The sequence below is a fragment of the Lytechinus pictus genome, chromosome 2, assembly GCF_037042905.1.
Source record: "Lytechinus pictus isolate F3 Inbred chromosome 2, Lp3.0, whole genome shotgun sequence".
Classification (NCBI taxonomy): domain Eukaryota; kingdom Metazoa; phylum Echinodermata; class Echinoidea; order Temnopleuroida; family Toxopneustidae; genus Lytechinus; species Lytechinus pictus.
The window spans coordinates 9,193,435-9,215,024 of NC_087246.1; the positions used below are offsets into that span (position 1 = coordinate 9,193,435).

The 21,590-nt window shown below is 33.9% G+C and overlaps 1 protein-coding gene across 1 annotated transcript; it reads left to right on the forward strand.

Annotated features, from left to right (window-relative positions):
* The first annotated feature begins 2,628 nt into the window (after window positions 1–2,628).
* On the forward strand, window positions 2,629–21,533 carry LOC129276393 (uncharacterized). Its single transcript, XM_064108934.1, has 10 exons — window positions 2,629–2,924; window positions 7,972–8,176; window positions 8,569–8,818; window positions 9,181–9,448; window positions 9,926–10,045; window positions 11,427–11,655; window positions 12,285–12,415; window positions 13,846–14,011; window positions 14,961–15,101; window positions 17,137–21,533. The coding sequence occupies exons 1-10, from the start codon at window positions 2,724–2,726 to the stop codon at window positions 17,265–17,267; spliced, it is 1,842 nt and encodes a 613-aa protein (XP_063965004.1). The 5' UTR covers window positions 2,629–2,723; the 3' UTR covers window positions 17,268–21,533.
* Window positions 21,534–21,590: the final 57 nt, after the last annotated feature.

Genomic DNA, 21,590 nt, shown 5'->3' on the forward strand with positions numbered 1-21,590 from the left:
AAGACCATACGTAGTTCACTAACCAAATGATGCGAGCGCGAAGCGCGAGCTGAAATTTTTTGATATTCAGATTAGAAAGAGGGACATTTAAGGACTGATTTTAGAAATCCATGGAGAGCAGACATATTTCACCAATCCACTACTGCGAACGTAAGCACGGACAGGAAATGTTTTATATCAAGACCTTAAAATGGGGCAATCACTTTAAGTAGTCATGAAAAAGAAGCATGTACATAAAACAATAACTCGAAGTGCGAGGAAATATATTTGGCAGTTTGGTGTATATTGACTTGAAAACGGGAGGTTTTAGTATAACAGGATTATATATCTCGGTAAACAGACAATGCGAGCACCAGGAACAATGAGGACATAGGCCCTGAGCAAATTATGTTTCATAAAGTTATGAAAAAAAATGTTTCTTATGTAATATAACATAACATAATTATGATATAATATAACATTATAATGAACAATAATGTCTTCTTTCCCACTTCGTTTCTCTTCCTTTCTCCCTCTTTTTCTCCTTTTCCCCGTTTTTTTTTTTTTTTGGTCAGCCGATTGGGGGGGGGGGCACGTGCCCCCCCATGCCCCCCGTAGTTACGCCACTGAATAGAAAGATACCGAAAAACATTTGTTCCTATGTCAATTAGAGTCATTAATGCTAAATAAAGGTGTTTGATGTTTGATTTGCTATTTTTAATACGTCTTAAAGGGATGGTCCGGGCTGAAAGTGTGTATAGTTTAATAAATAGAGTAGAATTCACTGAACGAAATGCCGAAAATTTCATCAAAATCGGATAACAAATAAAGTTATTGAATTTTAAAGTTTAGCAATATCTTGTGAAAACAGTCGTCATAAATATTCATTAGGTGGGCTGATGACTATGTCACATATCCACTTGTTCTTTTGTATTTTATTATACACTGTAAAAACTGTGGTGTTAAAACTGACACCAGTGGGTGTTAATAGAGGACCACACCCTCTGGTGTTAAAATTACACCCTAGAGATTGAATATAACACCAAAGAGTGTACATGTAACAACCAAAGGTGTTGCAATAACACTTATAGGTGCTAAACTAACACTGTCAATTTAACACCGGTGTAAAATAACTGGTGTGGTCCTCTATGTACACCGGTTAACACCGCATTTTTTGCTGTGTATGAAATTAGGTTTATTCAAAATTTTTCTTCAAGAACTAGAAAAATTGGATTGACAACTGATTTAGTGCATTAGATATTTATTGCTGCAACTTATTTCATTATAGGGGAGACATAATTATTCACACAAGTATGAAATAATGATTATGATTTTATGTAATAACATAAGAAAACAGAAAGTGGAGATGTGACATCATCAGCCCACCTAATGAATATTCATGACGACTGTTTTCACAAAATATTGCTAATTTGTGATATTCCAACCTGGAAAGTGGACATCAGCAATGTTTGTAACCAAGGACAGAATGAATACCTCATACTAAACAATAAATGATTCGAGCGCGAGCTCAAAATTTTGTGATTTTCTAACTACAATGTAGTAATGTTTTACTCCAGATAGGGTATTTCATTCTGCAAAAGGGCACTACGGGGATTTTAATTTTTTTTAAATTTTTTTTCTGGGGGGGGGGCAAGTGCCCCCTGCCCCAGGATCCGCCGCCCTGAACTCGTTTCTTTACTGATAGTAGTATACGACCTACTCGCATTTCTACTGAATTTCAAGTTTCAATTGAAGAGCTCAAAAGGGGTTAGATTCATTTTCATCAAAACTGATTTTTTTTTTGTCTCAATGAATAGATAGACTTTTAGTACAAAGTATAGCTCTATAAGATGATACCAAAGAAAAGTTGAATTCCCCATTAAAAAGTGAACAAAAATGGCAAAATTAGGTCCACAAAGAATTTTTTGGGAAAAGAATATTTGAAACAAATATGAAGACAGGTTGATTTCGTATATACCCAATTTTATGTTCCCATATAGTAGGGTATCATGAAATTTACTTTCGCATAAGAATATTGCAATATGGGAGAATATAAAAAAAATCTTGGATCTTGGAGTGGACCCATCCCCTTTTGCAACCATAGTCTTCAACTGGAGATCACAATATACTGTTTCACAATATGGATGAATACAGACGAACTTGAACTTGTATCAATGACAGAGAGGTGACGTGGGTGAAGTTACTATAATAGTACCTATGCTATAATCCACCTCATGAATATATCAACTAGCTAGTCGATCAATCAACGCCGCTTATTGATATGCAAATGAGAAAACGTCCCTAAAACCAATGGTACGATTTTGATTGGTCGACCGCTTATCAATATGCAAATAAGAAAGCGAATCAGCTCGCCGTACACACAAACAATCAAGCACTTGTACACAAACCTTATCACACAAACTCACTCTTACGCACAAAACACATGTACGTACAAAAAAGCTCTATTTTGGTTTTGAATTCCGCGCGGTTTGTTTTCGTATGCTTATCCTCATCCGTTGCTTCGAGTTTGTTACATTTTCATCAACATTCTGACATTTTTTCGACAAAAAGGACACATAAATTCTTGTGAAAAAACGAAAAGTGATATTTTCGTGTCTTTTGACTCAAGTTTTGAATCCCCGATAATATTTTTGCGGTAGAATATTTCTATAGGTCCTAGTTTATATTGACTACCGGTTTAATTGCTGTAGCTGTAGGCCGAAGCCAAGGCTATATATCTCGGCATGAGTACTACTCCGAGCCGTCGTCCAGCCGACCGTCGCCTCCGGTGGTCTCTTACGAGGGATCTCTCGGGATCGAGTGATGATGACTCTTCTTCAAGTTGTTTGTACCTGGTTGTGAATGGGTCGAAAGCACGATCAAAGAGAACCAAGGCAACCTACGACCACCTTTCTGGGCTTCAGCGAAGGGAGGATAAGGTGCTGGTGAGTATAAAACGCGTCACAAACATTCACTGTCTAAATAACGAACTTAGGCAAATGTAAATGTTAGGTTACTCACTAACTTTAGAACTTAGTCTTAGAAGTTAGAGTTAGATTCGAGTAGGACTAGGTCTAGGAGGCTGCCGGATGAAGGGGGGGGGGGGGGGTCGGGTGTCCGGACACTTTAAATTTTTGAAGCCTTCTTTTTTGTCTTTGGATTACACTAAAAATATGAATTCAATACTAGTTGTAATCATTTTCTATTTTGTTCTTTATAATATTTCCTAACATTTTGTATGATGGGGGGACCTAAATTAAGCTACGCACTTTGTTTTCAAACAATAAAAACTATCCCAATTCTAATATTTCAACAAATCATCTTTCACTAATTTGTGGCAAACATTCTAAAGATCGTTAACCAAGAAGAAAATATCGCAAAACTCCCTAATACGAAAATCCCGCCGTGTTTTCCAAACACCTCTTGATTTCGCCGCCCGATGTAGAAGGGGTCCTAAAGCTACGCACTCGATTTATCATGCAAAAAAATAGTATTTCCTGTGCCTCAATTTCTAAAATATATTCAAAATATTGTAAGATAAATGAAATTAAAGCGAATATAACTCCAAAATTCCAAACATTTGTTGGTTTTCTCTGCATTTAGAGATTTACTGCAGCCTCTGTAAATAAAATTGAATAGGAATCGTTCGTCACTCTAGCTCTGCAGTCACAGTTCCACACACACACAGAGTGCGCATTTGCCATAAAAACTGCATGCGCGATGAGTGGTGCGTAGCTTTAGGACCTGCGCAGCTTTAGGACCCCCTACCATACTAAAAATTGATGAAACTTCGCTTGTAAATTTTTCCAAATGACTTTCTAAAATTGATCGTCCAGACACACAACCTGTCCGGACACACAACAACTGGTTATACTAGGCTATCTCTCTGTTCCTCACTCAGCTCAGGCGATGGTTCCGAAGTAACTTATTTAAGGGGTGTTGCAAGAAAATATTTTCGATTAATTGCAAATATTCTGTTGCAATTTTACAACTGATCAGATAGATCAACGTTATACTAAAAACCAAATCAGATTAAACTTCTTGTTTCAAGGAGCAGATTAGCAATCAATCACTAATTTTCAATTAGCTGCAAGACTTATGATTGATTTATAGATCAACGTTATACTAAAAACCAAATCAGATTAAACTTCTTGTTTCAAGGAGCAGATTAGCAATCAATCACTAATTTTCAATTAACTGCAAGACTTATGATTGATTTCTTGACCAAAAATTGACTTGCAATTGATCGCAAGTTTCTTGCAACACCCCATTAGACTGTCTAGATACGAGTTAGACTCTAATAATAAAATAAAATAAGTGAGTGGAGCCAACGGAGTTCAGCGGAACAACCGGGGGAACAACCAACAATCAGCACTTGACCAAAGCTTTTGGTCTAGTTCCGACTTAGCCTTGAGGACTCCGTGATCATATTAAAAAAAAAAGGATTTTGATATTGTTTGATCATGGAGTCTTACTTACACTACAGTTGAACCCCTCCCATCCCATATACATTAAGAGACACATGTAAACAAAGATGGATTTCCCTTGTTCATTGACACTAAATTAAATGATCTGCAGCCTTTATCATGTGACAGCCTGAAACTCATGAAAGAGGATCAGTGATACTGGTACTTCATTTCCCATATCATGTTGGCAACATTTCAATCTTATTAACCAAGGATTATTTTTTGAAATATCATTACTATACTACATATGATGGTGGTCGGTCCGCAAGTCTGCGCACCTAACGATTTGAGTTAAGATTTAACATGAACTTCTTTTTATTTCATAAAATATTTCTGTTAATAATGTTCCTTATATTGTCATGAGTAAGTGTACCAAATATCTCATTAAAATTGAAAGAAATATCGACCCTAAGTGACACACTTGTTTAACATTTCCCTTGTATGTTCAGATTACTTAATTTGCAAAACATTTCATTTGGCCTTATGTGAGTTTGAGTCTGGAAATACAGATGTATGTAGAAAAAGACAAGAAATATCATAAAATTAATGTTCTTTCTCAAATAAAGTTGATTATTTTTATACCAATGGATTCTTTGACCTCAGAAATGGTGGTTTAGGTGCCAAATCATGATTATATGTTGCTCAGAAGCTGCAATATTGTCTAAAACACTGTTTTGGCGGCCATTTAGTAAAAATCCAAGATGGCCGTCATATTTATAGGTATCGGTGCAAATGGAAACATTGCTATTCTGATTCCTTATACAATATCCTTTCCGAAAATGCAGGCCTGGAAAATGTATAATATTCAAATTACATAAACTTGACAGAAATTAAGTTTCACCCCAAGTTGTAAAGCTCACAAAGTACATGTAATAGAACAACCATGCAAGTGACATTTGGATCCCCATAAGAGACAAGATGAAATTTTGTCTTCTAGGGTGACCTTTTCTTGGACTTGCCCTCTTACCAAATACTAGTTATCCTTTGATGGATTTTCATTTAAATTCTCCAATATTTCTTCACCAAAACCAATGTTTGAAAAAAAAAATCAAAATTCCTCTCAATACATTCAGAAAGAGCATCTACATGTGCATGTAGATATTAAAAGTAACCAGCAACCCCTCTTTAAAATGGTTTCTAGACCCCTGCCTCTAGCCCCACCACCCTTTGCCCTTCTTTCAGGTATAAACAAGTTTTTGCCTTGAAACTCGCCTGGGGTAGCATTTTTTTAGATGGGTATAAGTTTACTAATAGTGACAACTTGGCTTGAACTTTTGTTTTGCCTTATCATTTTTAAGGATCCCCCCCCCCCTCCCGGAATACTAGTAACTTTCCCCAGTATGTTCTTCCCTCTCATCCAAGCCCTTCCCATCCCTAGGACCATCAACTCCATCTTATGTTTTTGTGGTTTAATTCATCTTTCCTATAAGCTTTCACGTCTTTGTATTTTACTTGTTTCAACTCTTCATAATTGAAGAATCCTTGCTCAAAATTAGATGATATCAGCCAAGACAATTTTTCATTATGTACAGAGTAAAAAGCAAATGAAGAAAATTTAAGAAAAATGAGTTTTGTGATTCTCAGTGTTGTGTGTTAGTTACATCCAAGAAAAGCATATGGTTGTAAATATTGTAATTCTTTTTTTATTTATAATAAAAACATTTATAAATAAAAGGACAATTATATAATAATAAAATAAATATAATTTCAAGCAAGTCTGAATTATCTAAATTTAACTTTGTTTTTCTAAAAACTCTTTAGTATTGCTTCCAAGTTCCAACAATTTCCTATCAAAGTTACATTCTGATACCAGAATTCGAACTTACAAAATTTTTTTAAAGATGTTTGGGCTATTGGATTCAGTGGTCTGGCAGTCAATCCGTGGGATATCTTGTGCTTTACATGTAAACTGCATCCTCAATTTCACTACTTCCTTAATTTTCAATTTTCATGAAATTTGGAACACATTGATCTTGGGGTATAGGTGTGCAATACACATTTTTTGCATGCGTTGAAAATTGTGTTGCCATTACAACGGTATTATGTAAAAATCTTCAGGTTCTGAATACTTCCTCAGCTTTTAACTAATTTTCATGAAATTTTTTACACACATATTGGTCTTTGAGTATACATGTACATATAGGTGTCTGAGATATCTTGTTTCCATATAGGGAAAAAATTAGGCAAAATCTTGTGGTTTAAACTTTTTCATTAGTGGCCTTAAAGGTCAAGTCCACCCCTGAAAAATGTTGATTTGAATAAATACATGTAGAGGAAAATCAAACCGGCAAAATGCTGAAAATTTCATAAAAATCGGATGTAAAATAAGAAAGTTATGGCATTTTAAAGTTTCGCTTATTTTTCACAAAACAGTGATATGCACAATTCAGTGTCATGCAAGTCAGTCTATGATGTCCCTCATTCACTATTTCTTTTGTTTTTTATTGTTTGAATTATACAATATTTCATTTTTTACAGATTTGACAGTAAGGACCAAGTTGACTAAATCATATAGTATTAAACAATGCCAATTCCACATGTTCAGGGAGGAATAATCGCTGTTTCACTTGACAATGAGGGGAAAATTTGAATATTTTATATAATAAAATACAAAAGAAATAGTGAGTGGATGACGTCATCAGTCTCCTCATTTGCATACCGACTAGGATGTGCATATATTTGTTTTGTAAAATTAAGCGAAGCTTTAAAATGTCATAACTTTCTAATTTTACTTCCGATTTTTATTAAATTCTTAGTGTTATGCTTCTTGTTGGATTTTTCTCTTTATTTAAATCAACTTTTTGTTTGGGTGGACTTGTCCTTTAAATTATGGCAAAAACACACAGGATAACTCATTTCAGATCAAGCTATTGGTTTTTCAGTGTGCATGAAAGTTGGTACTAAGATTGGTCATGGGGAAAAACAATTCCCTTCTCCAAATGTGTTTGAAATTGTTTTGCCATAGTAAAAACATGGCAAACTCCAGGAAAAATACTTGCTCAAACTACTTGGCAGTTGGCACATTCGTCTTGGGTAAGGGCCTGCAAGATAATTTTGCATTGGAAAACTGCACTACCATGGTGATGGCATGGGGGATATTAATCACCTTCATTGAAGGCTTCAATGATATTTCTACTTATCAACATCATGCATCATTCAATTTGATCAGTCACAGCTAGAACTCAAAAGAATTTTTGACTGAAAACACAATTTGTTTTGAAATTGTACATGGTATTATGTTTGTAAGCTCTTTTGGTCTGCCTTTTTTGGGAGGAAAATGTTTAGATTGGGAATTAGAATCTGTGTCCTTGATCTCAAATTTTACGCATGGCATGAAAGGAGACACAATATGAAAATACTATTGTGCAAGTTTTTTTTTGTATAGCATCTAACAAATTGCTATATTTCATTTGTAGAACTCAATATGACACAATGAAGAAATTCAGAAATATACTCAATTTGATTGATTCTACTGTGATGTTAATTCTTTCAGTGTACCTCCTCTCTTTATTTTTTTTTTTTACAGTTCACCATGGCTAGTGGTAAGAAGGTGTGGATGAATGCCAATGACATGGATGCTGATGCTGTCAGTCAAGAGTTCGATATCACGACCATAGAGGATTTGGAAACCCAAGTCCAACCTCTCCTTTCATCAACCCCAAAGACGCGACCAAGCCAGAGGAAAAGACAAAGAGTTCCAAATGAACCCAGGACAAATCAAAGCTGCAAAGGTTTGTGGGATTTCTCTCTTAACCCTTTTTTTTGTTTTTGATATTCCATTTAGGGGATGGGGACTATGATGTGGAAATGAAGCATTTATGCTATACAAACATGATTCCTGAATCATGATCTTCACAATTGATGGCAAAGTTGCATTTCAACCAAACCCGCCTTCTGTTCACCCATTAAAATGCCTAAGGGCATTGTTAGAATTGCAATCATGTTAAAATGGGATTTGATAAAAAAGTTAAATTGCGATAGACACAAAAAATACAGATAGAGATTTATGAAAAGACTTCTGCTTTATATTCTTTAATAGGAACTACATGTATGCAAATAGTGTCATATGCCAAATGATAAATATTTCTTTCTCATTGTTCTTTCATTTTTAAATGAAATGCAGGTGTTGTTGAGGTTCCCATTTCAAAGATTACTCTAGGAAACCCTATTAGAATGCTCATTAAGTGCAGCATGAACAGGGTGGAAGCATATAAGCAGGCCTTGTTGGACAACCCAACTATGAACATTCCAATCCTGCCTGTAATGACAGAAGATGAAGCATGGGAGGAGGAAACTGCAGAAGAGTCTCAATACATGCTCCTCGGTGGCTGCAATCTCCTCACCGCAATCATCGACCTGGCAGGGGATGACAAGTAAGTAACTATAAAATTAAAATTTATGTATTTCTTTGTTCTTTATACTTTGCAAGGGTACCATATTCAAAATTAGAAAACTTTTATACCTACATGTAGGTCATTTGGGTAGCTTTTAGCCCCAGCCTTTGTACATTTAGTTTTCATCACATCTGTCTAAAGTGTTTTGTATTGCTCCTGCCCTGAATGTGGTTGCCTATACATGATACTCAAAATTTGGTGTTAAATATTTTCAAATTTTTTGCTGCACATGTGCCTGTAACAAATGTAGAGTGTTGCCTCTTTAGTACATTTATATTGAGGTACCTGTTGTATGTTTTAACTATTTTGTTCTTTTTCTCTCTTATCTATTTCATTTGCAGATTTGCACATTTGAGAAGATGTAAAGTTAGAGTACATGGATCTCTATCCATGGGAGATGCCCTCCACATAGGTGCCCTGTTCCAGCAGGAACAGGGACTTCTTGTTGATGAGGCTCCAACCCTCCAAGCCAAGGTGGCAGTATGTAGACGTTTGCTATATAGCATACATGAGCTTGATGAGGACGCTGATGAACCACCAGCCACTGTCCAAGATACTTGGAGGAAAAGGGCAGCAGCGGCATTGGGTTGCTTGTCCTCCAACCCTAAGGTGGATATTCCTATATACCTAAGTGTATTGCTTCCTTTGAAAATGTGTTTCTGTAATAATTATATGTGTTGGCAAAAGAAAAAAAAGTATTGTCTCAAATCTTTCATGAATTTCTCATACAACATGCAATATTTTTTTCCCATGTACATTGTAGTTATTTGGATTGCTGTACATTGTACCATGTCTAATTTCCAAATCTGCTTTCAATATATTTTTCAAAAAAACTAAGGATTTTTCAGATATTTGAATTTTGAAAAGCATCCTTCAAATAATAAATTCACAATGTCAATCAAGGATACAGTTGACTCTTGTAGGTATAAGTATGACATCTAATACAGAGGCTCGCTGCTTGGATATCTAAAACATGTAGTATACTACAGTACATGTATGCCTTTACTGCAAAATAAAGAATGACATGATTTATATTATTGTTTATGATTATTTTTGATGATTTGTATTTTTATTTTTTTACCTCAGGATCGAAAGAAATTGGAAACAACGTTCCAGCTAGCTCTGTACAGTCGGAGGTGCTATGCGAAACTGGAAAGGCTGTTCGAGCTACATGAAGAAAAGCATGGGAAAGCTCTGAAGCAAACTGTAAGTTATTTGATTCTCATTATTTTGTGATCTAACAAGAAATAATCTGTTCTGAGGGGCAATGATATTATTATTACCTCGGCTTTATCTTTTTATATATTCTTTAGAAATATTGCGTACTGATGACTGATGAAAATGACATGGGTTTTGAATGAAGTGCATCATTTTTTTGTATATTTCACATTTGTTTCAGAAATTTGAACTTTTTGCGATTGTTTTTGTCATCTTTCATACTATTTGAAAGAAATAAAGGTGCTGCTAGCCTTAAAGGGCAAATGAATAGGAGTATGAATGGAATTTCCATCTTCACTATACAATTCAGAATTTTACTGTAAAATTTGTTCACATTTACATGGATTTTGACTTAGTAATAGAGGTTTAACCCTAAGAAGACGGGGGGGGGGGGGGCTGATTCAGCCCCCTTCGACATTTTTCGTGATAAATCTGCTGCTCGAAATTTTTTGACTGCCTCGCTCACTGACTTTTTACTTTCAAGTCTCCCGCAACTTTTGAGATGAAAATTGTGACCCCGGATACGCGGTTCAAAAATTATGCAGCATATTGTAAGTGCATGCAGACCCAAAATTGTTCGAAACGTGAAATTGTGGAAAATCCAATGCAAATAGTGTTTTTAGCAAAAAATTCATAAAATGTATCATTATTTTTCATTTTACTGCTTAAAATCAATTAATTTTATCTTGTTTATGGTCAAAATAAAGTCCCCAACAATTTCCATTGAAAAAAACAATAAAAAGCAAAAAGTCGAAAAACAAAGAAATATATAAGAAATTTAGAAAACAATAGAATACATAAAAAGATAAATGTGATGTCGACATTTTCGAATGCCTATCTAGAGTATGAAACAAAAAATAGCATTTTAAGGGCATTATTTCATTAATTAGAGCAAACTTATGATTTTATGCATAAATTAGCATAATTAATGAGCAATAAGATTTTTCACAGAATATGATATTATAGTTTTTTAGATAATGCCATGGGTAACGGGCGTGCCAATTTTTGCCGCGATCGACGTCAGCCCCCCCCCCCCCCCTGTCTTAGGGGTCGAAATAGCCCAGTCTATGTAGGGTTAACCTCAACGTAGTAATCTTGTTGGGTCTAAAAATGCCAAATTCTTTTGAATGAGCAATTCTCAAGAGCTTCCAATTGGGTGAACTTCAAAGATCAATAGCAAAAAATCAAGCACATCTTATTTATTTTTTGCATATTTGAAATATTCAGGTGCTAAACTAACTAAGTGCAAAATTTTGTGAAAATGACATTGATTTCTTCTAAACTGTGGAATGTCTTTCAAAGATTTTGTAATACATGTATCAACATTTTTTTTAATGTATTTTTTTTTTTTTCTTATGGTCTTCTGCAGGTCTTCATGCATCTTCAAGGACTGAAAGAAGAGGAGAAATATGAGCTACTCACCAAGGTGGTGAATGGAGAAATTCATTTGGACAGCATGAAATCAAGGGCTAAATTTCAGAAAGGACTTCACACAGTGCAGCGTGAGTTCCAGCTGCTCACTAAAAAAAGGACTTGGGATGAATGTAAGAGGGCATACCCTGAATATACCACAGATTCTGCCTTAGGCCAGTTTATTGGTGAGTATTGCAGTGACTTTTCATGTACCCGTCACCCACATTTGTTTTTTACAATCTTTCCTCTGTTTCTTTGGCAACGTAACAATGAGAACGCAGTTCCAAAGGCATGTAATATTTTGAAAATGCATGTTACATGTAGGTCCAAATTCATTCTAAAACAATAATATTGTATGCAAAGAGAAATCATAAATATATCATTATTTTTACTCAAACTTTTGGAATTTATTAATTATTGTCATATATGAATTGGAAAGTGTCACCAATAATTTCCTTAAGAAGAATAAATTGTAAAAGCACAGATATGAATATGAAATCTAGAAAACAGTAGATTTGATAAATAAAAAGGCTACAAAGCGTACCTATAAAGTTATCGTTTTGGACCTCCATTTCTTGATTTATAGCATCTCGTAGCTTAAGCTTGATAGTATACCATCAACTCTTATTTCTTAAAGCTTTCATTTGAATCTAACTGACATTTATTTTTTTTGCCTTCATGATAATCAGATATTTCTAGTATTTATAATTGAGATGATTCTACGTCTCATCAAGATGTTTTATCCTTTCTGTTTTAATGTATTAGAGAAAGCGTTAATTTTTACTAAAAGGAATTTTGTTTTTACTTCACTTAGGCATGAACTTCAAAAAGTCTATACCAAGAGAATTCTTTAATTTTGTACAAGAGGTAATGGACTCACCAAGTGGCACAACCACCTCATCGAGTTTAAGACGATGTCCTGTCTCCCTTACTATCCTTGAAGTGGTGAGATTTTTTTCCTTCCAATTAAAATATATATATACTGTAGTATCCTACTGATCTGAAGGTCATGGATGTACTTCACTCTTTTTGTTATATGTATACCAAAATTGTGTGCCTCACACATGGCTCCACCCTCCGTCCCAGTTTGTATTCCTTGACTTTGACTTGTAGTCTTGGGGTGGGGTACTCCTGTATAATGTGGTATGACCCCCCCTTCCTTTTTTAGACCTTGATTTAATTCTTCAAATTTCTACATGTTCAATGTCGCTAAGCTCCAAAGACCCATTTTAACTGTTTCTGAGGGGCTATCATAGTCAACTACATGAAATATAAGTTTGCAACCACTGCTGTAACTGCATTGGCCGTGTACAATAGAAATATTTATATAGCTCTGTGATGTATATACATGTATGCACGAATGATAGAGAATATATTGAGGAATTGACCACATCTACGGGTTGAAGAAATATTGAGAGGGCTCGCAACAGAAGTTAATCTTTCTCTGTTGTGCCTGCCATGTGCACATAGATATGGAGTTCCCATGACTGTGTTTTAATATGCCTGATAGATCATTAATTCCCAAGATCCCAGATTTTAAACCTAGTAGACCTCCATTTCAAGGTTTTGTGATGCATGTCCTTAAAGGCCTGCAGACCTTTACCAATACAAAGTGATGCCCTTGACATGATTTCTGGTTATCTTTTGCATGTCCATTCTCACTTTAACTTTTAGGGATGGTCCAGGCTGAAAGTATTTACAGCTTAATAAATATAGTAGAATTCACTGAGCAAAATGCCGAAAATTTCATCAAAATCGGATAACAAATAATAAAGTTATTAAAGTTAAAAGTTTAGCAATATTTTGTGAAAACATAGGTGGGCTGATGATGTCACATCTCCACTTTCCGTTTTCTTATGTTATTACATAAAATCATAATTTTTTCATTATTTCATACTTGTGCGAATAATATGTCTCCCTTATAATGAAATAAGTTGCAGCAATAAATATCTAATGCACTAAGTCAGTTGTCAATCCAATTTTTCTAGTTCTTGGAGGAAAAAATTTGAATAAACCTAATTTTATGTAACAAAATACAAAAGAGCAAGTGGAGACGTGACATCATCAGCCCACCTATTGAATATTCATGACGACTGTTTTCACAAAATATTGCTTAACTTTAAAATTCAATAACTTTGTTATTTGTTATCCGATTTTGATGAAATTTTCGGCATTTTGCTCAGTGAATTCTACTCTATGTATCAGAATATAAATATTTTCAGCCCGGACCATCCCTTTAAATAATTGAAATTTACCCGTTTTCAAACTTTGTCAGTGAGTGATCAATTATAAACTCACCTAATACATGCATAGATTGTCAAAATTGCACATTGTTGTTACGTTTATATTGTCATTGTTTTTCTCTTTAACATCAGGATGGAACAACTGGAATAAAAAAAGTGGCTGGGGACTTGAAAGAAGGGACAACAAATGTGGTTGTGATTTCAGATGGGATCATGGTGGCATCTAGATGGCAGGAGGCATTGGAGCGAGAGGGATTCTCAATGTGTCGAGAAAGTGTGATTGTTGGAGATAATAAAGGTGAATTTTATACCAATTTTTCATAGCTTATAATTCTGTTTTTATTATTTTCCCCCAGATTAGTTGCATTTATAATAAATGTACAGATATATGTCATACTCTTTTGTATTTTTCAAACCAATTTTCCTATGGTTATTATTTAGATTCACTAAATGGTTACCTAGTAATGGGTTATAGATAGATACAAGATATTTATATTGTCTTCGCAAACATGATTACAAAGAAATTTGTTTTCCACTGGTGTAATATTACATTAGACATGCATGAACAAAATAAAACAAAGAAACAAATAAGTTACACAGGTATGAAGCAAATACAACAAAACATTTGCAAAAGTTTGAGTCGTCCAGAATACTTATCATAATTATTATCATTCAAATATTGTTATAATTATTATTAACATTATTATTATTATTATCATTATTATTGTTGTCATCATCATCACTACTGTTGCTTTTATATGACTATTATTATTATGAAACTTTCCAGGATATCAGTACATAAGTTCATTATTTCGCTGGGAACAGAAATTTATTTAGCGTTGAGCTTGTGAATTGAATTTGTGGATAGAGTCGGGTATGAATGAATTTCTAAAACGGGAAAGGGCGGGTTGGAGTGGGACGAAGTCTTATGCCAGAACGATTGAATGAGTAGTAATGATTAAGTGGATGAGAAGTGTCTTTCATGATTGAACTGACTTTTCCTACGATTTGATCGGTACAGTGGGATTCTATTGAGGCCAAATCTACCCCTATTATTCTTTGCGCTATTTTACGGGGCTTTTCCAGTTTCATCTTGTCCTCTTTTGAGATATTGCCAAATACACATAATACATTGAAGAGAAGGACACTTTTAATAACTGAATTTCAATTTCAATTAAACACTATATGTTTCTTTTTTTTCTGTAAAGACTGTATAACACTATTATATTTTTTCCTTCTTATGGCAGCTCGCTATGTGATTGCAGGAACAACTGCAAATTTGAGTCGTGGGCTGGGCAATATTCTACCAGAGGCAACTGCATTCCATACCATTTTGACAGCATTTTCGGATGCACAAGACAGTATTGCACTCGCTGTACAGGATTATGGTACGTATAAATGTGAAAATCTTAAGAAAATTAAAAGAAGAAAAAAAAGTTTTTATATTACAGTACAATTATATGTCTATTATCTATTAGAAATGTTCAGAAACATTTCATCTCTAAAATCACAGTATTTTTAAGGAGGGGCTGTAACATAACCAATAATATGTATTTTGAATTTCATCAGAATCTTAATATGAATTCAGATATAAGTAATAGTATTCTATGTAAGGTTGATTTCCTTTTAAACCTTAATTTTTAAATTTGAAATAGAAGCAAGGTTTTAGTGCGATTCTGGTGATAAATAGGTTCCCCTTTCTTGAAAGTTGGTCGTATAGTTAGTCAAGTATAACAGATCATTAAACAAGAAACTTTGGTCTTCAGTCAAAACTCATTCCATTTAGGAAATATTGTTATTTGGCATTGACATCAAATAAATGCTGATAAGGTTTTGAATGTCTGCTCTATCATATCAAATTAATCTTTGAGAAAAGGGCAAACCAATATCCCACTTCAGAAGACATGAGATTGAGATAAAAAGTTACTGACAAATATCACTTTGAGGCCGATGGTAAGGTCATTGCATATTCAGATCAAAAGAATTCATATGTTTCATGCTGCAAAGAGGAATTTGGATGAATTTAAGTGTTTGGGAACATTAAAATGGTTAATTTTGAAAATAGATTTCCTGTAATCACCAGCTATGAATCTCTGATAATCATAACAATATTATTACATGAATTCATTTAGCATTTTTTCCACAGTATACAAACAGCAACTATTATTATTCTGTCTATAACTCTGATATGGACTGGGTTGTGATTGCAAATAGGAATATTTTGAAATGTTGCACAGAAGTGTCAATGTAAATTCCAACCTCTTAAACAGAGAGTAACATATAGATTGATGTGTTTTGCGGTATGATCATTAGGGCTTATTACCAAGATCATATACGACATCAGGCTTATATAGTCCATTTCTCATGCTTCATATATTAATTTAGATACAACAATGAACGAGCAACCAAATAAGGAGCAACAAAAATATTGATTGCTTTATTGATCATTGTTTTATATGCATTTAAAAAAATAAAATTTGTATGTGTAATCTGAAAACAAGCTGCATGTAATCACAACTCCACATAAATTGACATCAAATAATCCATGCCCTTATTAAGTCAATGATCGAAGCCCATTCCAAAGGATCACAAGTATAAAGCAAATTACTCAATTGGTAAGCAGTTATCGTGCACTAACCCTAATAAGACAGGGGCGGGGGGCTAATTCAGCCCCCTTGATATTTTTCGTGATAAATCAGCTGTGCAAAATTATTTATCCCGCCGCTTGCTGACTTCATATTTTCATATCTTGCGCAAGCTTTGTGACCAAAATTGAAAGCGCTAGGTACGCAATAGACATTACGCAGCATTTTGTAAGTGCATGCAGACCCAAGATAGCTAAAATATGTGAATTTGTGTACAAATCCTATGCCAATGGTGTTTTTAGCCCAAATCCATAAATGTATCATAATTTTCCTTTTACTAATAAAATAAATTAATTTTATCTTGTTTGTTGTCAAAATAAAGCCCACAACAAATTCCATTGAAAAAAACAATAAAAATAAAAAAATAAAAAAACTGAGAAATATATAAAATTTAGAAAACAATAAATATATAAAACAAAATACATTTGATCAGATTCCTATAAAGCATCTATGAACCCAAAATAAGTATTTGAGGGGCATAATTTAGCAATTAGAACAGACTTTAGTTTTTACTGATAAATTTGCATAATTCAGATTTTTTGCAGAATTTTATCTTACAGTTTTATAGGTTAGGCCATGGGTAACGCCCATGCCAATTTTCATTGCGATCGACGGCCGAAATCATATGGGGGCTGAATAGGCCCCTCCCCTGTCTTAGGCATCAAAATAGCCCAGTCTATTTAGGGTTAAAGTGAATGGTTAATTAAATTTTAATTACTCACAGAATATAGCTTTTCTTCAGCAATTCTAATACCTGTTATTGAAATGTATTATGCAGATGCAGTTGAGGAAGATGCATTGAGCCTGAATCGAATTGCGAGAAACTTAACCATTTGTGGAAGGAGTTCTGGGAGTTCTGGAAGTTCAGGAAGTGAGTACGACTTCTCAGAAGCTGAGTCAGCAGATTGAACATGAGCAGCTAGAATATCAATCACTGTATAAGGAAGCGTTACTGTTATTAAGTAGTGCTAGGTTAGTGTTTTATGATTATGTTGATAAATCGCGGTAAGACTTACGTATTGTCGATTATGAAAAGTTCATGACTATTGAACAAAAATGCAGCTCTGTTGCTTTAAACCAATTCAAGTTGTAACCCAAATGCCTACTTTCATGAAAAAGCATGGATGAAGGCCTTTATTTTCCACTTCCCTGCTCTCACGGATTCGCAACTCATGAACTTATGTAATGAATTTCAGACTGGGCTGTACATTGTGTTTTTTGCGGGCGATAATCAACTAATCTTAAATCAATTAGCAATACTGGAAAGACTCTCGTGATGTAGTTTTCATGTGTATATTTATTACAGCTATCCCCAGAGCAATGAGATGTAATTAAAGCATCTTGGTGATCAATCTTGTATGTATTTGATTATTTATAACTTGTTATAATTATCCACATTCAGTTGAATGGTGTCATTGTTTTGATATAACAGTTACAATATTCAGTCAGTTATTGGTATTACTTGTCATTAGATGTATTCAAGGCAATAAGTGGTTGAAAGAGGGGAGATAAAACATGTTCATAATATCAATTCTTGCTACCCTTGTAATCTGTACCCTTTTATATCAAGAATGCCTGAAAACATGAATTATACAGCTATTATATGGTTTTCTATTTTTAGACATTCATGTACATGTATGAGTTTTTTATGACACTAAATTTTCCTCTTAGCTGATAATGATGTCTTAATTAATTAATAATTATAATTCACTAATTAACATCTATGTGCACTATATAAACCTTTGTTACTTTATATTGAAAGTGCCTTAAAAATGAACGATACAGCTATCCTATGGTTTTCTATGAGTAGTTCATTTATGACATTATTTTTCCCTTTGAATCAATGTAGGCATTATAATTATCACAATGCAATAATTAACATAAACATGCAATATATAAAATTTTATGTTATTGTATTGCCTAAAACCACTTGAAAAAAATAATAAAACAGCTCTTCTAAAGTTTTTCATGACAACAAATTTATTATTTTATGATTCTTTTTTTCATTGTTTAATCAATGTTATAGTTTAAATGAGCACAATTAGCATTATGTACTATTTAGCAAAATTATGTTTAATGAACCGAAAAAGCCTGTAAATATGAATAATTAATATTTTATACAGATTTCTATGACTTTGTTCCTGCAGTTCCCATAGCTGGAGCTGGGAACCTAACTTTATCTCAATGCAATGACAGAGAAATGTATGTATTTCACCTATATGTTTACCACAAACCATAATATAATAAAGATATCTATATAATGCGCATAGATGTTAATTTGTGTATAATAATAATTATTCAATTCTTGCTACCCTCTGTACGCTTTTTATTGAGACTTTGAATATTATGGCAAAAACACTTTTATGTGAAAGCAATATTTCACTTCAGCAGTAAATTTGGGTAAAAATGGGTACAATCTGCTTGATGTGTGGCAGACACACTGTAAGCCCCCTAAAGTCCTTTTGAACTATTCTGTAAAATGTAATGGGCATACAATTCTTGGTAGCCACAATTCATGGCCCTGGTATGAATTGGTCTGAAGCACTTCAAGATTTTCCTAGGGGTGTTGCATGTTGTATTCTCCATAGGCAGCACCCCTGTTCCTAGGGCCCTGCCACAATTATACTGATATTTGGATTACTTTGTTTGATTTACAACCACATCTTTTGACTGTATTGGTATAAAATGCTACCTCTATATATTAATTTTATTTACTATTTATGGTTACTCTGGTAAGATAATAGCATTTGTATAACGTCTTTGTAAAATATTGTACAAGCAATTACACTTATTTGGATCATACTATCTGAAACTGTGTTATCCTTTGGAGAATGTTATCCGAAGCCTGTTTCCATTCCGATTATATTATTTGAAGCTGTTTCTATTCGGATAATGTTATCTGAAGTTGTTTTCTATTGGAACAATGTCCGAAGCCATGTTTCTATTCGGATAATATCCGAAGCTGTGTCTCTATTCAGATAATATTATCCGAAGCTTTGTTTCCATTCAGATAATCTTATCCGAAGCCGTGTTTCTATTCAGATAATGTTATCCAAAGCTTTGTTTTTCATTCGGATAATCTTATCCGAAGCCGTGTTTCTATTCGGACAATATTATCTGAAGCTATGTTACCTTTGGATGATATTATCTGAATCTGTGTTTCTATTCGGATAATCTTATCCGAAGCTGTGTTTCTATTCGGACAATATTATCTGAAGCTATGTTACCTTTGGATAATATTATCTGAATCTGTGTTTCTATTCGGATAATATTATCCAAAGCCTGTTTTATCTATTCAGATAATATTATCTGAAGCTGTGTTTCCGTTCGGATAATGTTATCCAAAGCTGTGTTTCTATTCGGATAATATTATCTGAAGCTATGTTTCCGTTCGGATAATGTTATCCAAAGCTGTGTTTCTATTCGGATAATATTATCTGAAGCTATGTTTCTATTCAGACAATATTATCTGAGGCCGTGTTTCCATTCAGATAATATTTTCCAAAGCTGTGTTTCTATTCGGATAATATTATCTAAAGCTGTGTTTCTATTCGGACAATATTATTTGAAGCTGTGTTTCCATTCGGATAATGTTATCCAAAGCTGTGTTTCTATTCGGATAATCTTATCCGAAGCTGTGTTACTATTCGGACAATATTATCTGAAGCTATGTTACCTTTGGATAATATTATCTGAATCTGTGTTTTTATTCGGACAATCTTATCCGAAGCTGTGTTTATATTTGGACAATATTATCTGAAGCTATGTTACCTTTGGATAATATTATCTGAATCTGTGTTTCTATTCGGATAATATTATCCAAAGCCTGTTTTATCTATTCAGATAATATCTGAAGCTGTGTTTCCGTTCGGATAATGTTATCCGAAGCTGTGTTTCTATTTGGACAATATTATCTGAAGCTATGTTACCTTTGGATAATATTATCTGAATCTGTGTTTCTATTCGGATAATATTATCCAAAGCTGTGTTTCTATTCGGATAATATTATCTGAGGCCGTGTTTCCATTCGGATAATATTATCCAAAGCTGTGTTTCCATTTGGATAATGTTATCCGAAGCCGTATTCCTATTCGGATGTTATCCGAAGCAGTGTTTCTATTTGGAAATTATTATCCGAAACTGCGTTTCCATTCGGATTATCTTATCTGAAGCCTGTGTCTATTCAGATAATATTATCCGAAGCTGTGTTTCTATTCAGATAATGTTACCCGAAGCCGTGTTTCTATTCGGATAATATTATCTGAAGCTGTGTTTCTATTCGGACAATATTGTCTGAAACCGTGTTTCCATTCGGATAATATTATCCGAAACTGTTTCTATTCGGATAATATTATCCAAAGCTGTGTTTTTATTTGGATAATATTATCCGAAACTGTGCTTCTATTCGGATAATTTTATCCAAAGCTGTATTTCTGTTCAGACAATACCATCCGAAGCTGTGTTACCATTTAGATAATATTATCCAAAGCTGTGTTTTTATTTGGATAATCTTATCGGAAGCCTGTTCTTTCTATTCAGGTAATATTATCTGAAGCTGTGTTTCCGTTCGGATAATCTTATCCGAAGTCTCGTTTCTATTCGGATAATATTATCCAAAGCTGTGTTTTTACTCGGATAATGTTGCCCGAAGCTGTGTTTCTATTCGGATAATGTTATCCGAAGCTGTGTTTCTATTCGGACAATATTATCTGAAGCTGTGTTACCTTTGGATAATATTATCGGAAGCTGTGTTTCTATTCGGACAATATTATCTGAAACTGTGATTCCATTCGGATAATGTTATCCAAAGCTGTGTTTCTATTCGTATAATCTTATCCGAAGCTGTGTTTCTATTCGGACAATATTATCTGAAGCTGTGTTAACTTTGGATAATATTATCTGAAGCTGTGTTTCCGTTCAGATAATCTTATCCAAAGTCACGTTTTCTTCGGACACTGTTACCCGAAGCTGTGTTTCTATTCGGATGATCCTATCCGAAGCCTGTGTCTATTCAGATAATATTGTCCGAATCTGTGTTTTATCTTTAGATAATATTGTCCGAATGAAAATAATTTTATGATATTATGCAAAGGTCAACCACTTTGTATTATGTGTCATTTTTTGTTTTACATTGTGATGTTCTGCATAATGTTATTAAATAGTCCCTTACCTTCTATTTCACATTCCTAAATTTCTTATTATTTTTCCAGTGTGAAAGTGGTTTGAAATGTG

What these genes read in the sequence shown, in the direction of transcription:
- LOC129276393 (XM_064108934.1), top strand. Translation starts at nt 2,724, where the DNA reads ATGAGTACTACTCCGAGCCGTCGTCCAGCCGACCGTCGCCTCCGGTGG. An exon ending in GCTTGTCCTCCAACCCTAAG is followed by an intron (nt 9,449 to 9,925) that starts GTGGATATTCCT and finishes TTTTTACCTCAG; the next exon opens with GATCGAAAGAAATTGGAAAC. An exon ending in CCCTTACTATCCTTGAAGTG is followed by an intron (nt 12,416 to 13,845) that starts GTGAGATTTTTT and finishes CTTTAACATCAG; the next exon opens with GATGGAACAACTGGAATAAA.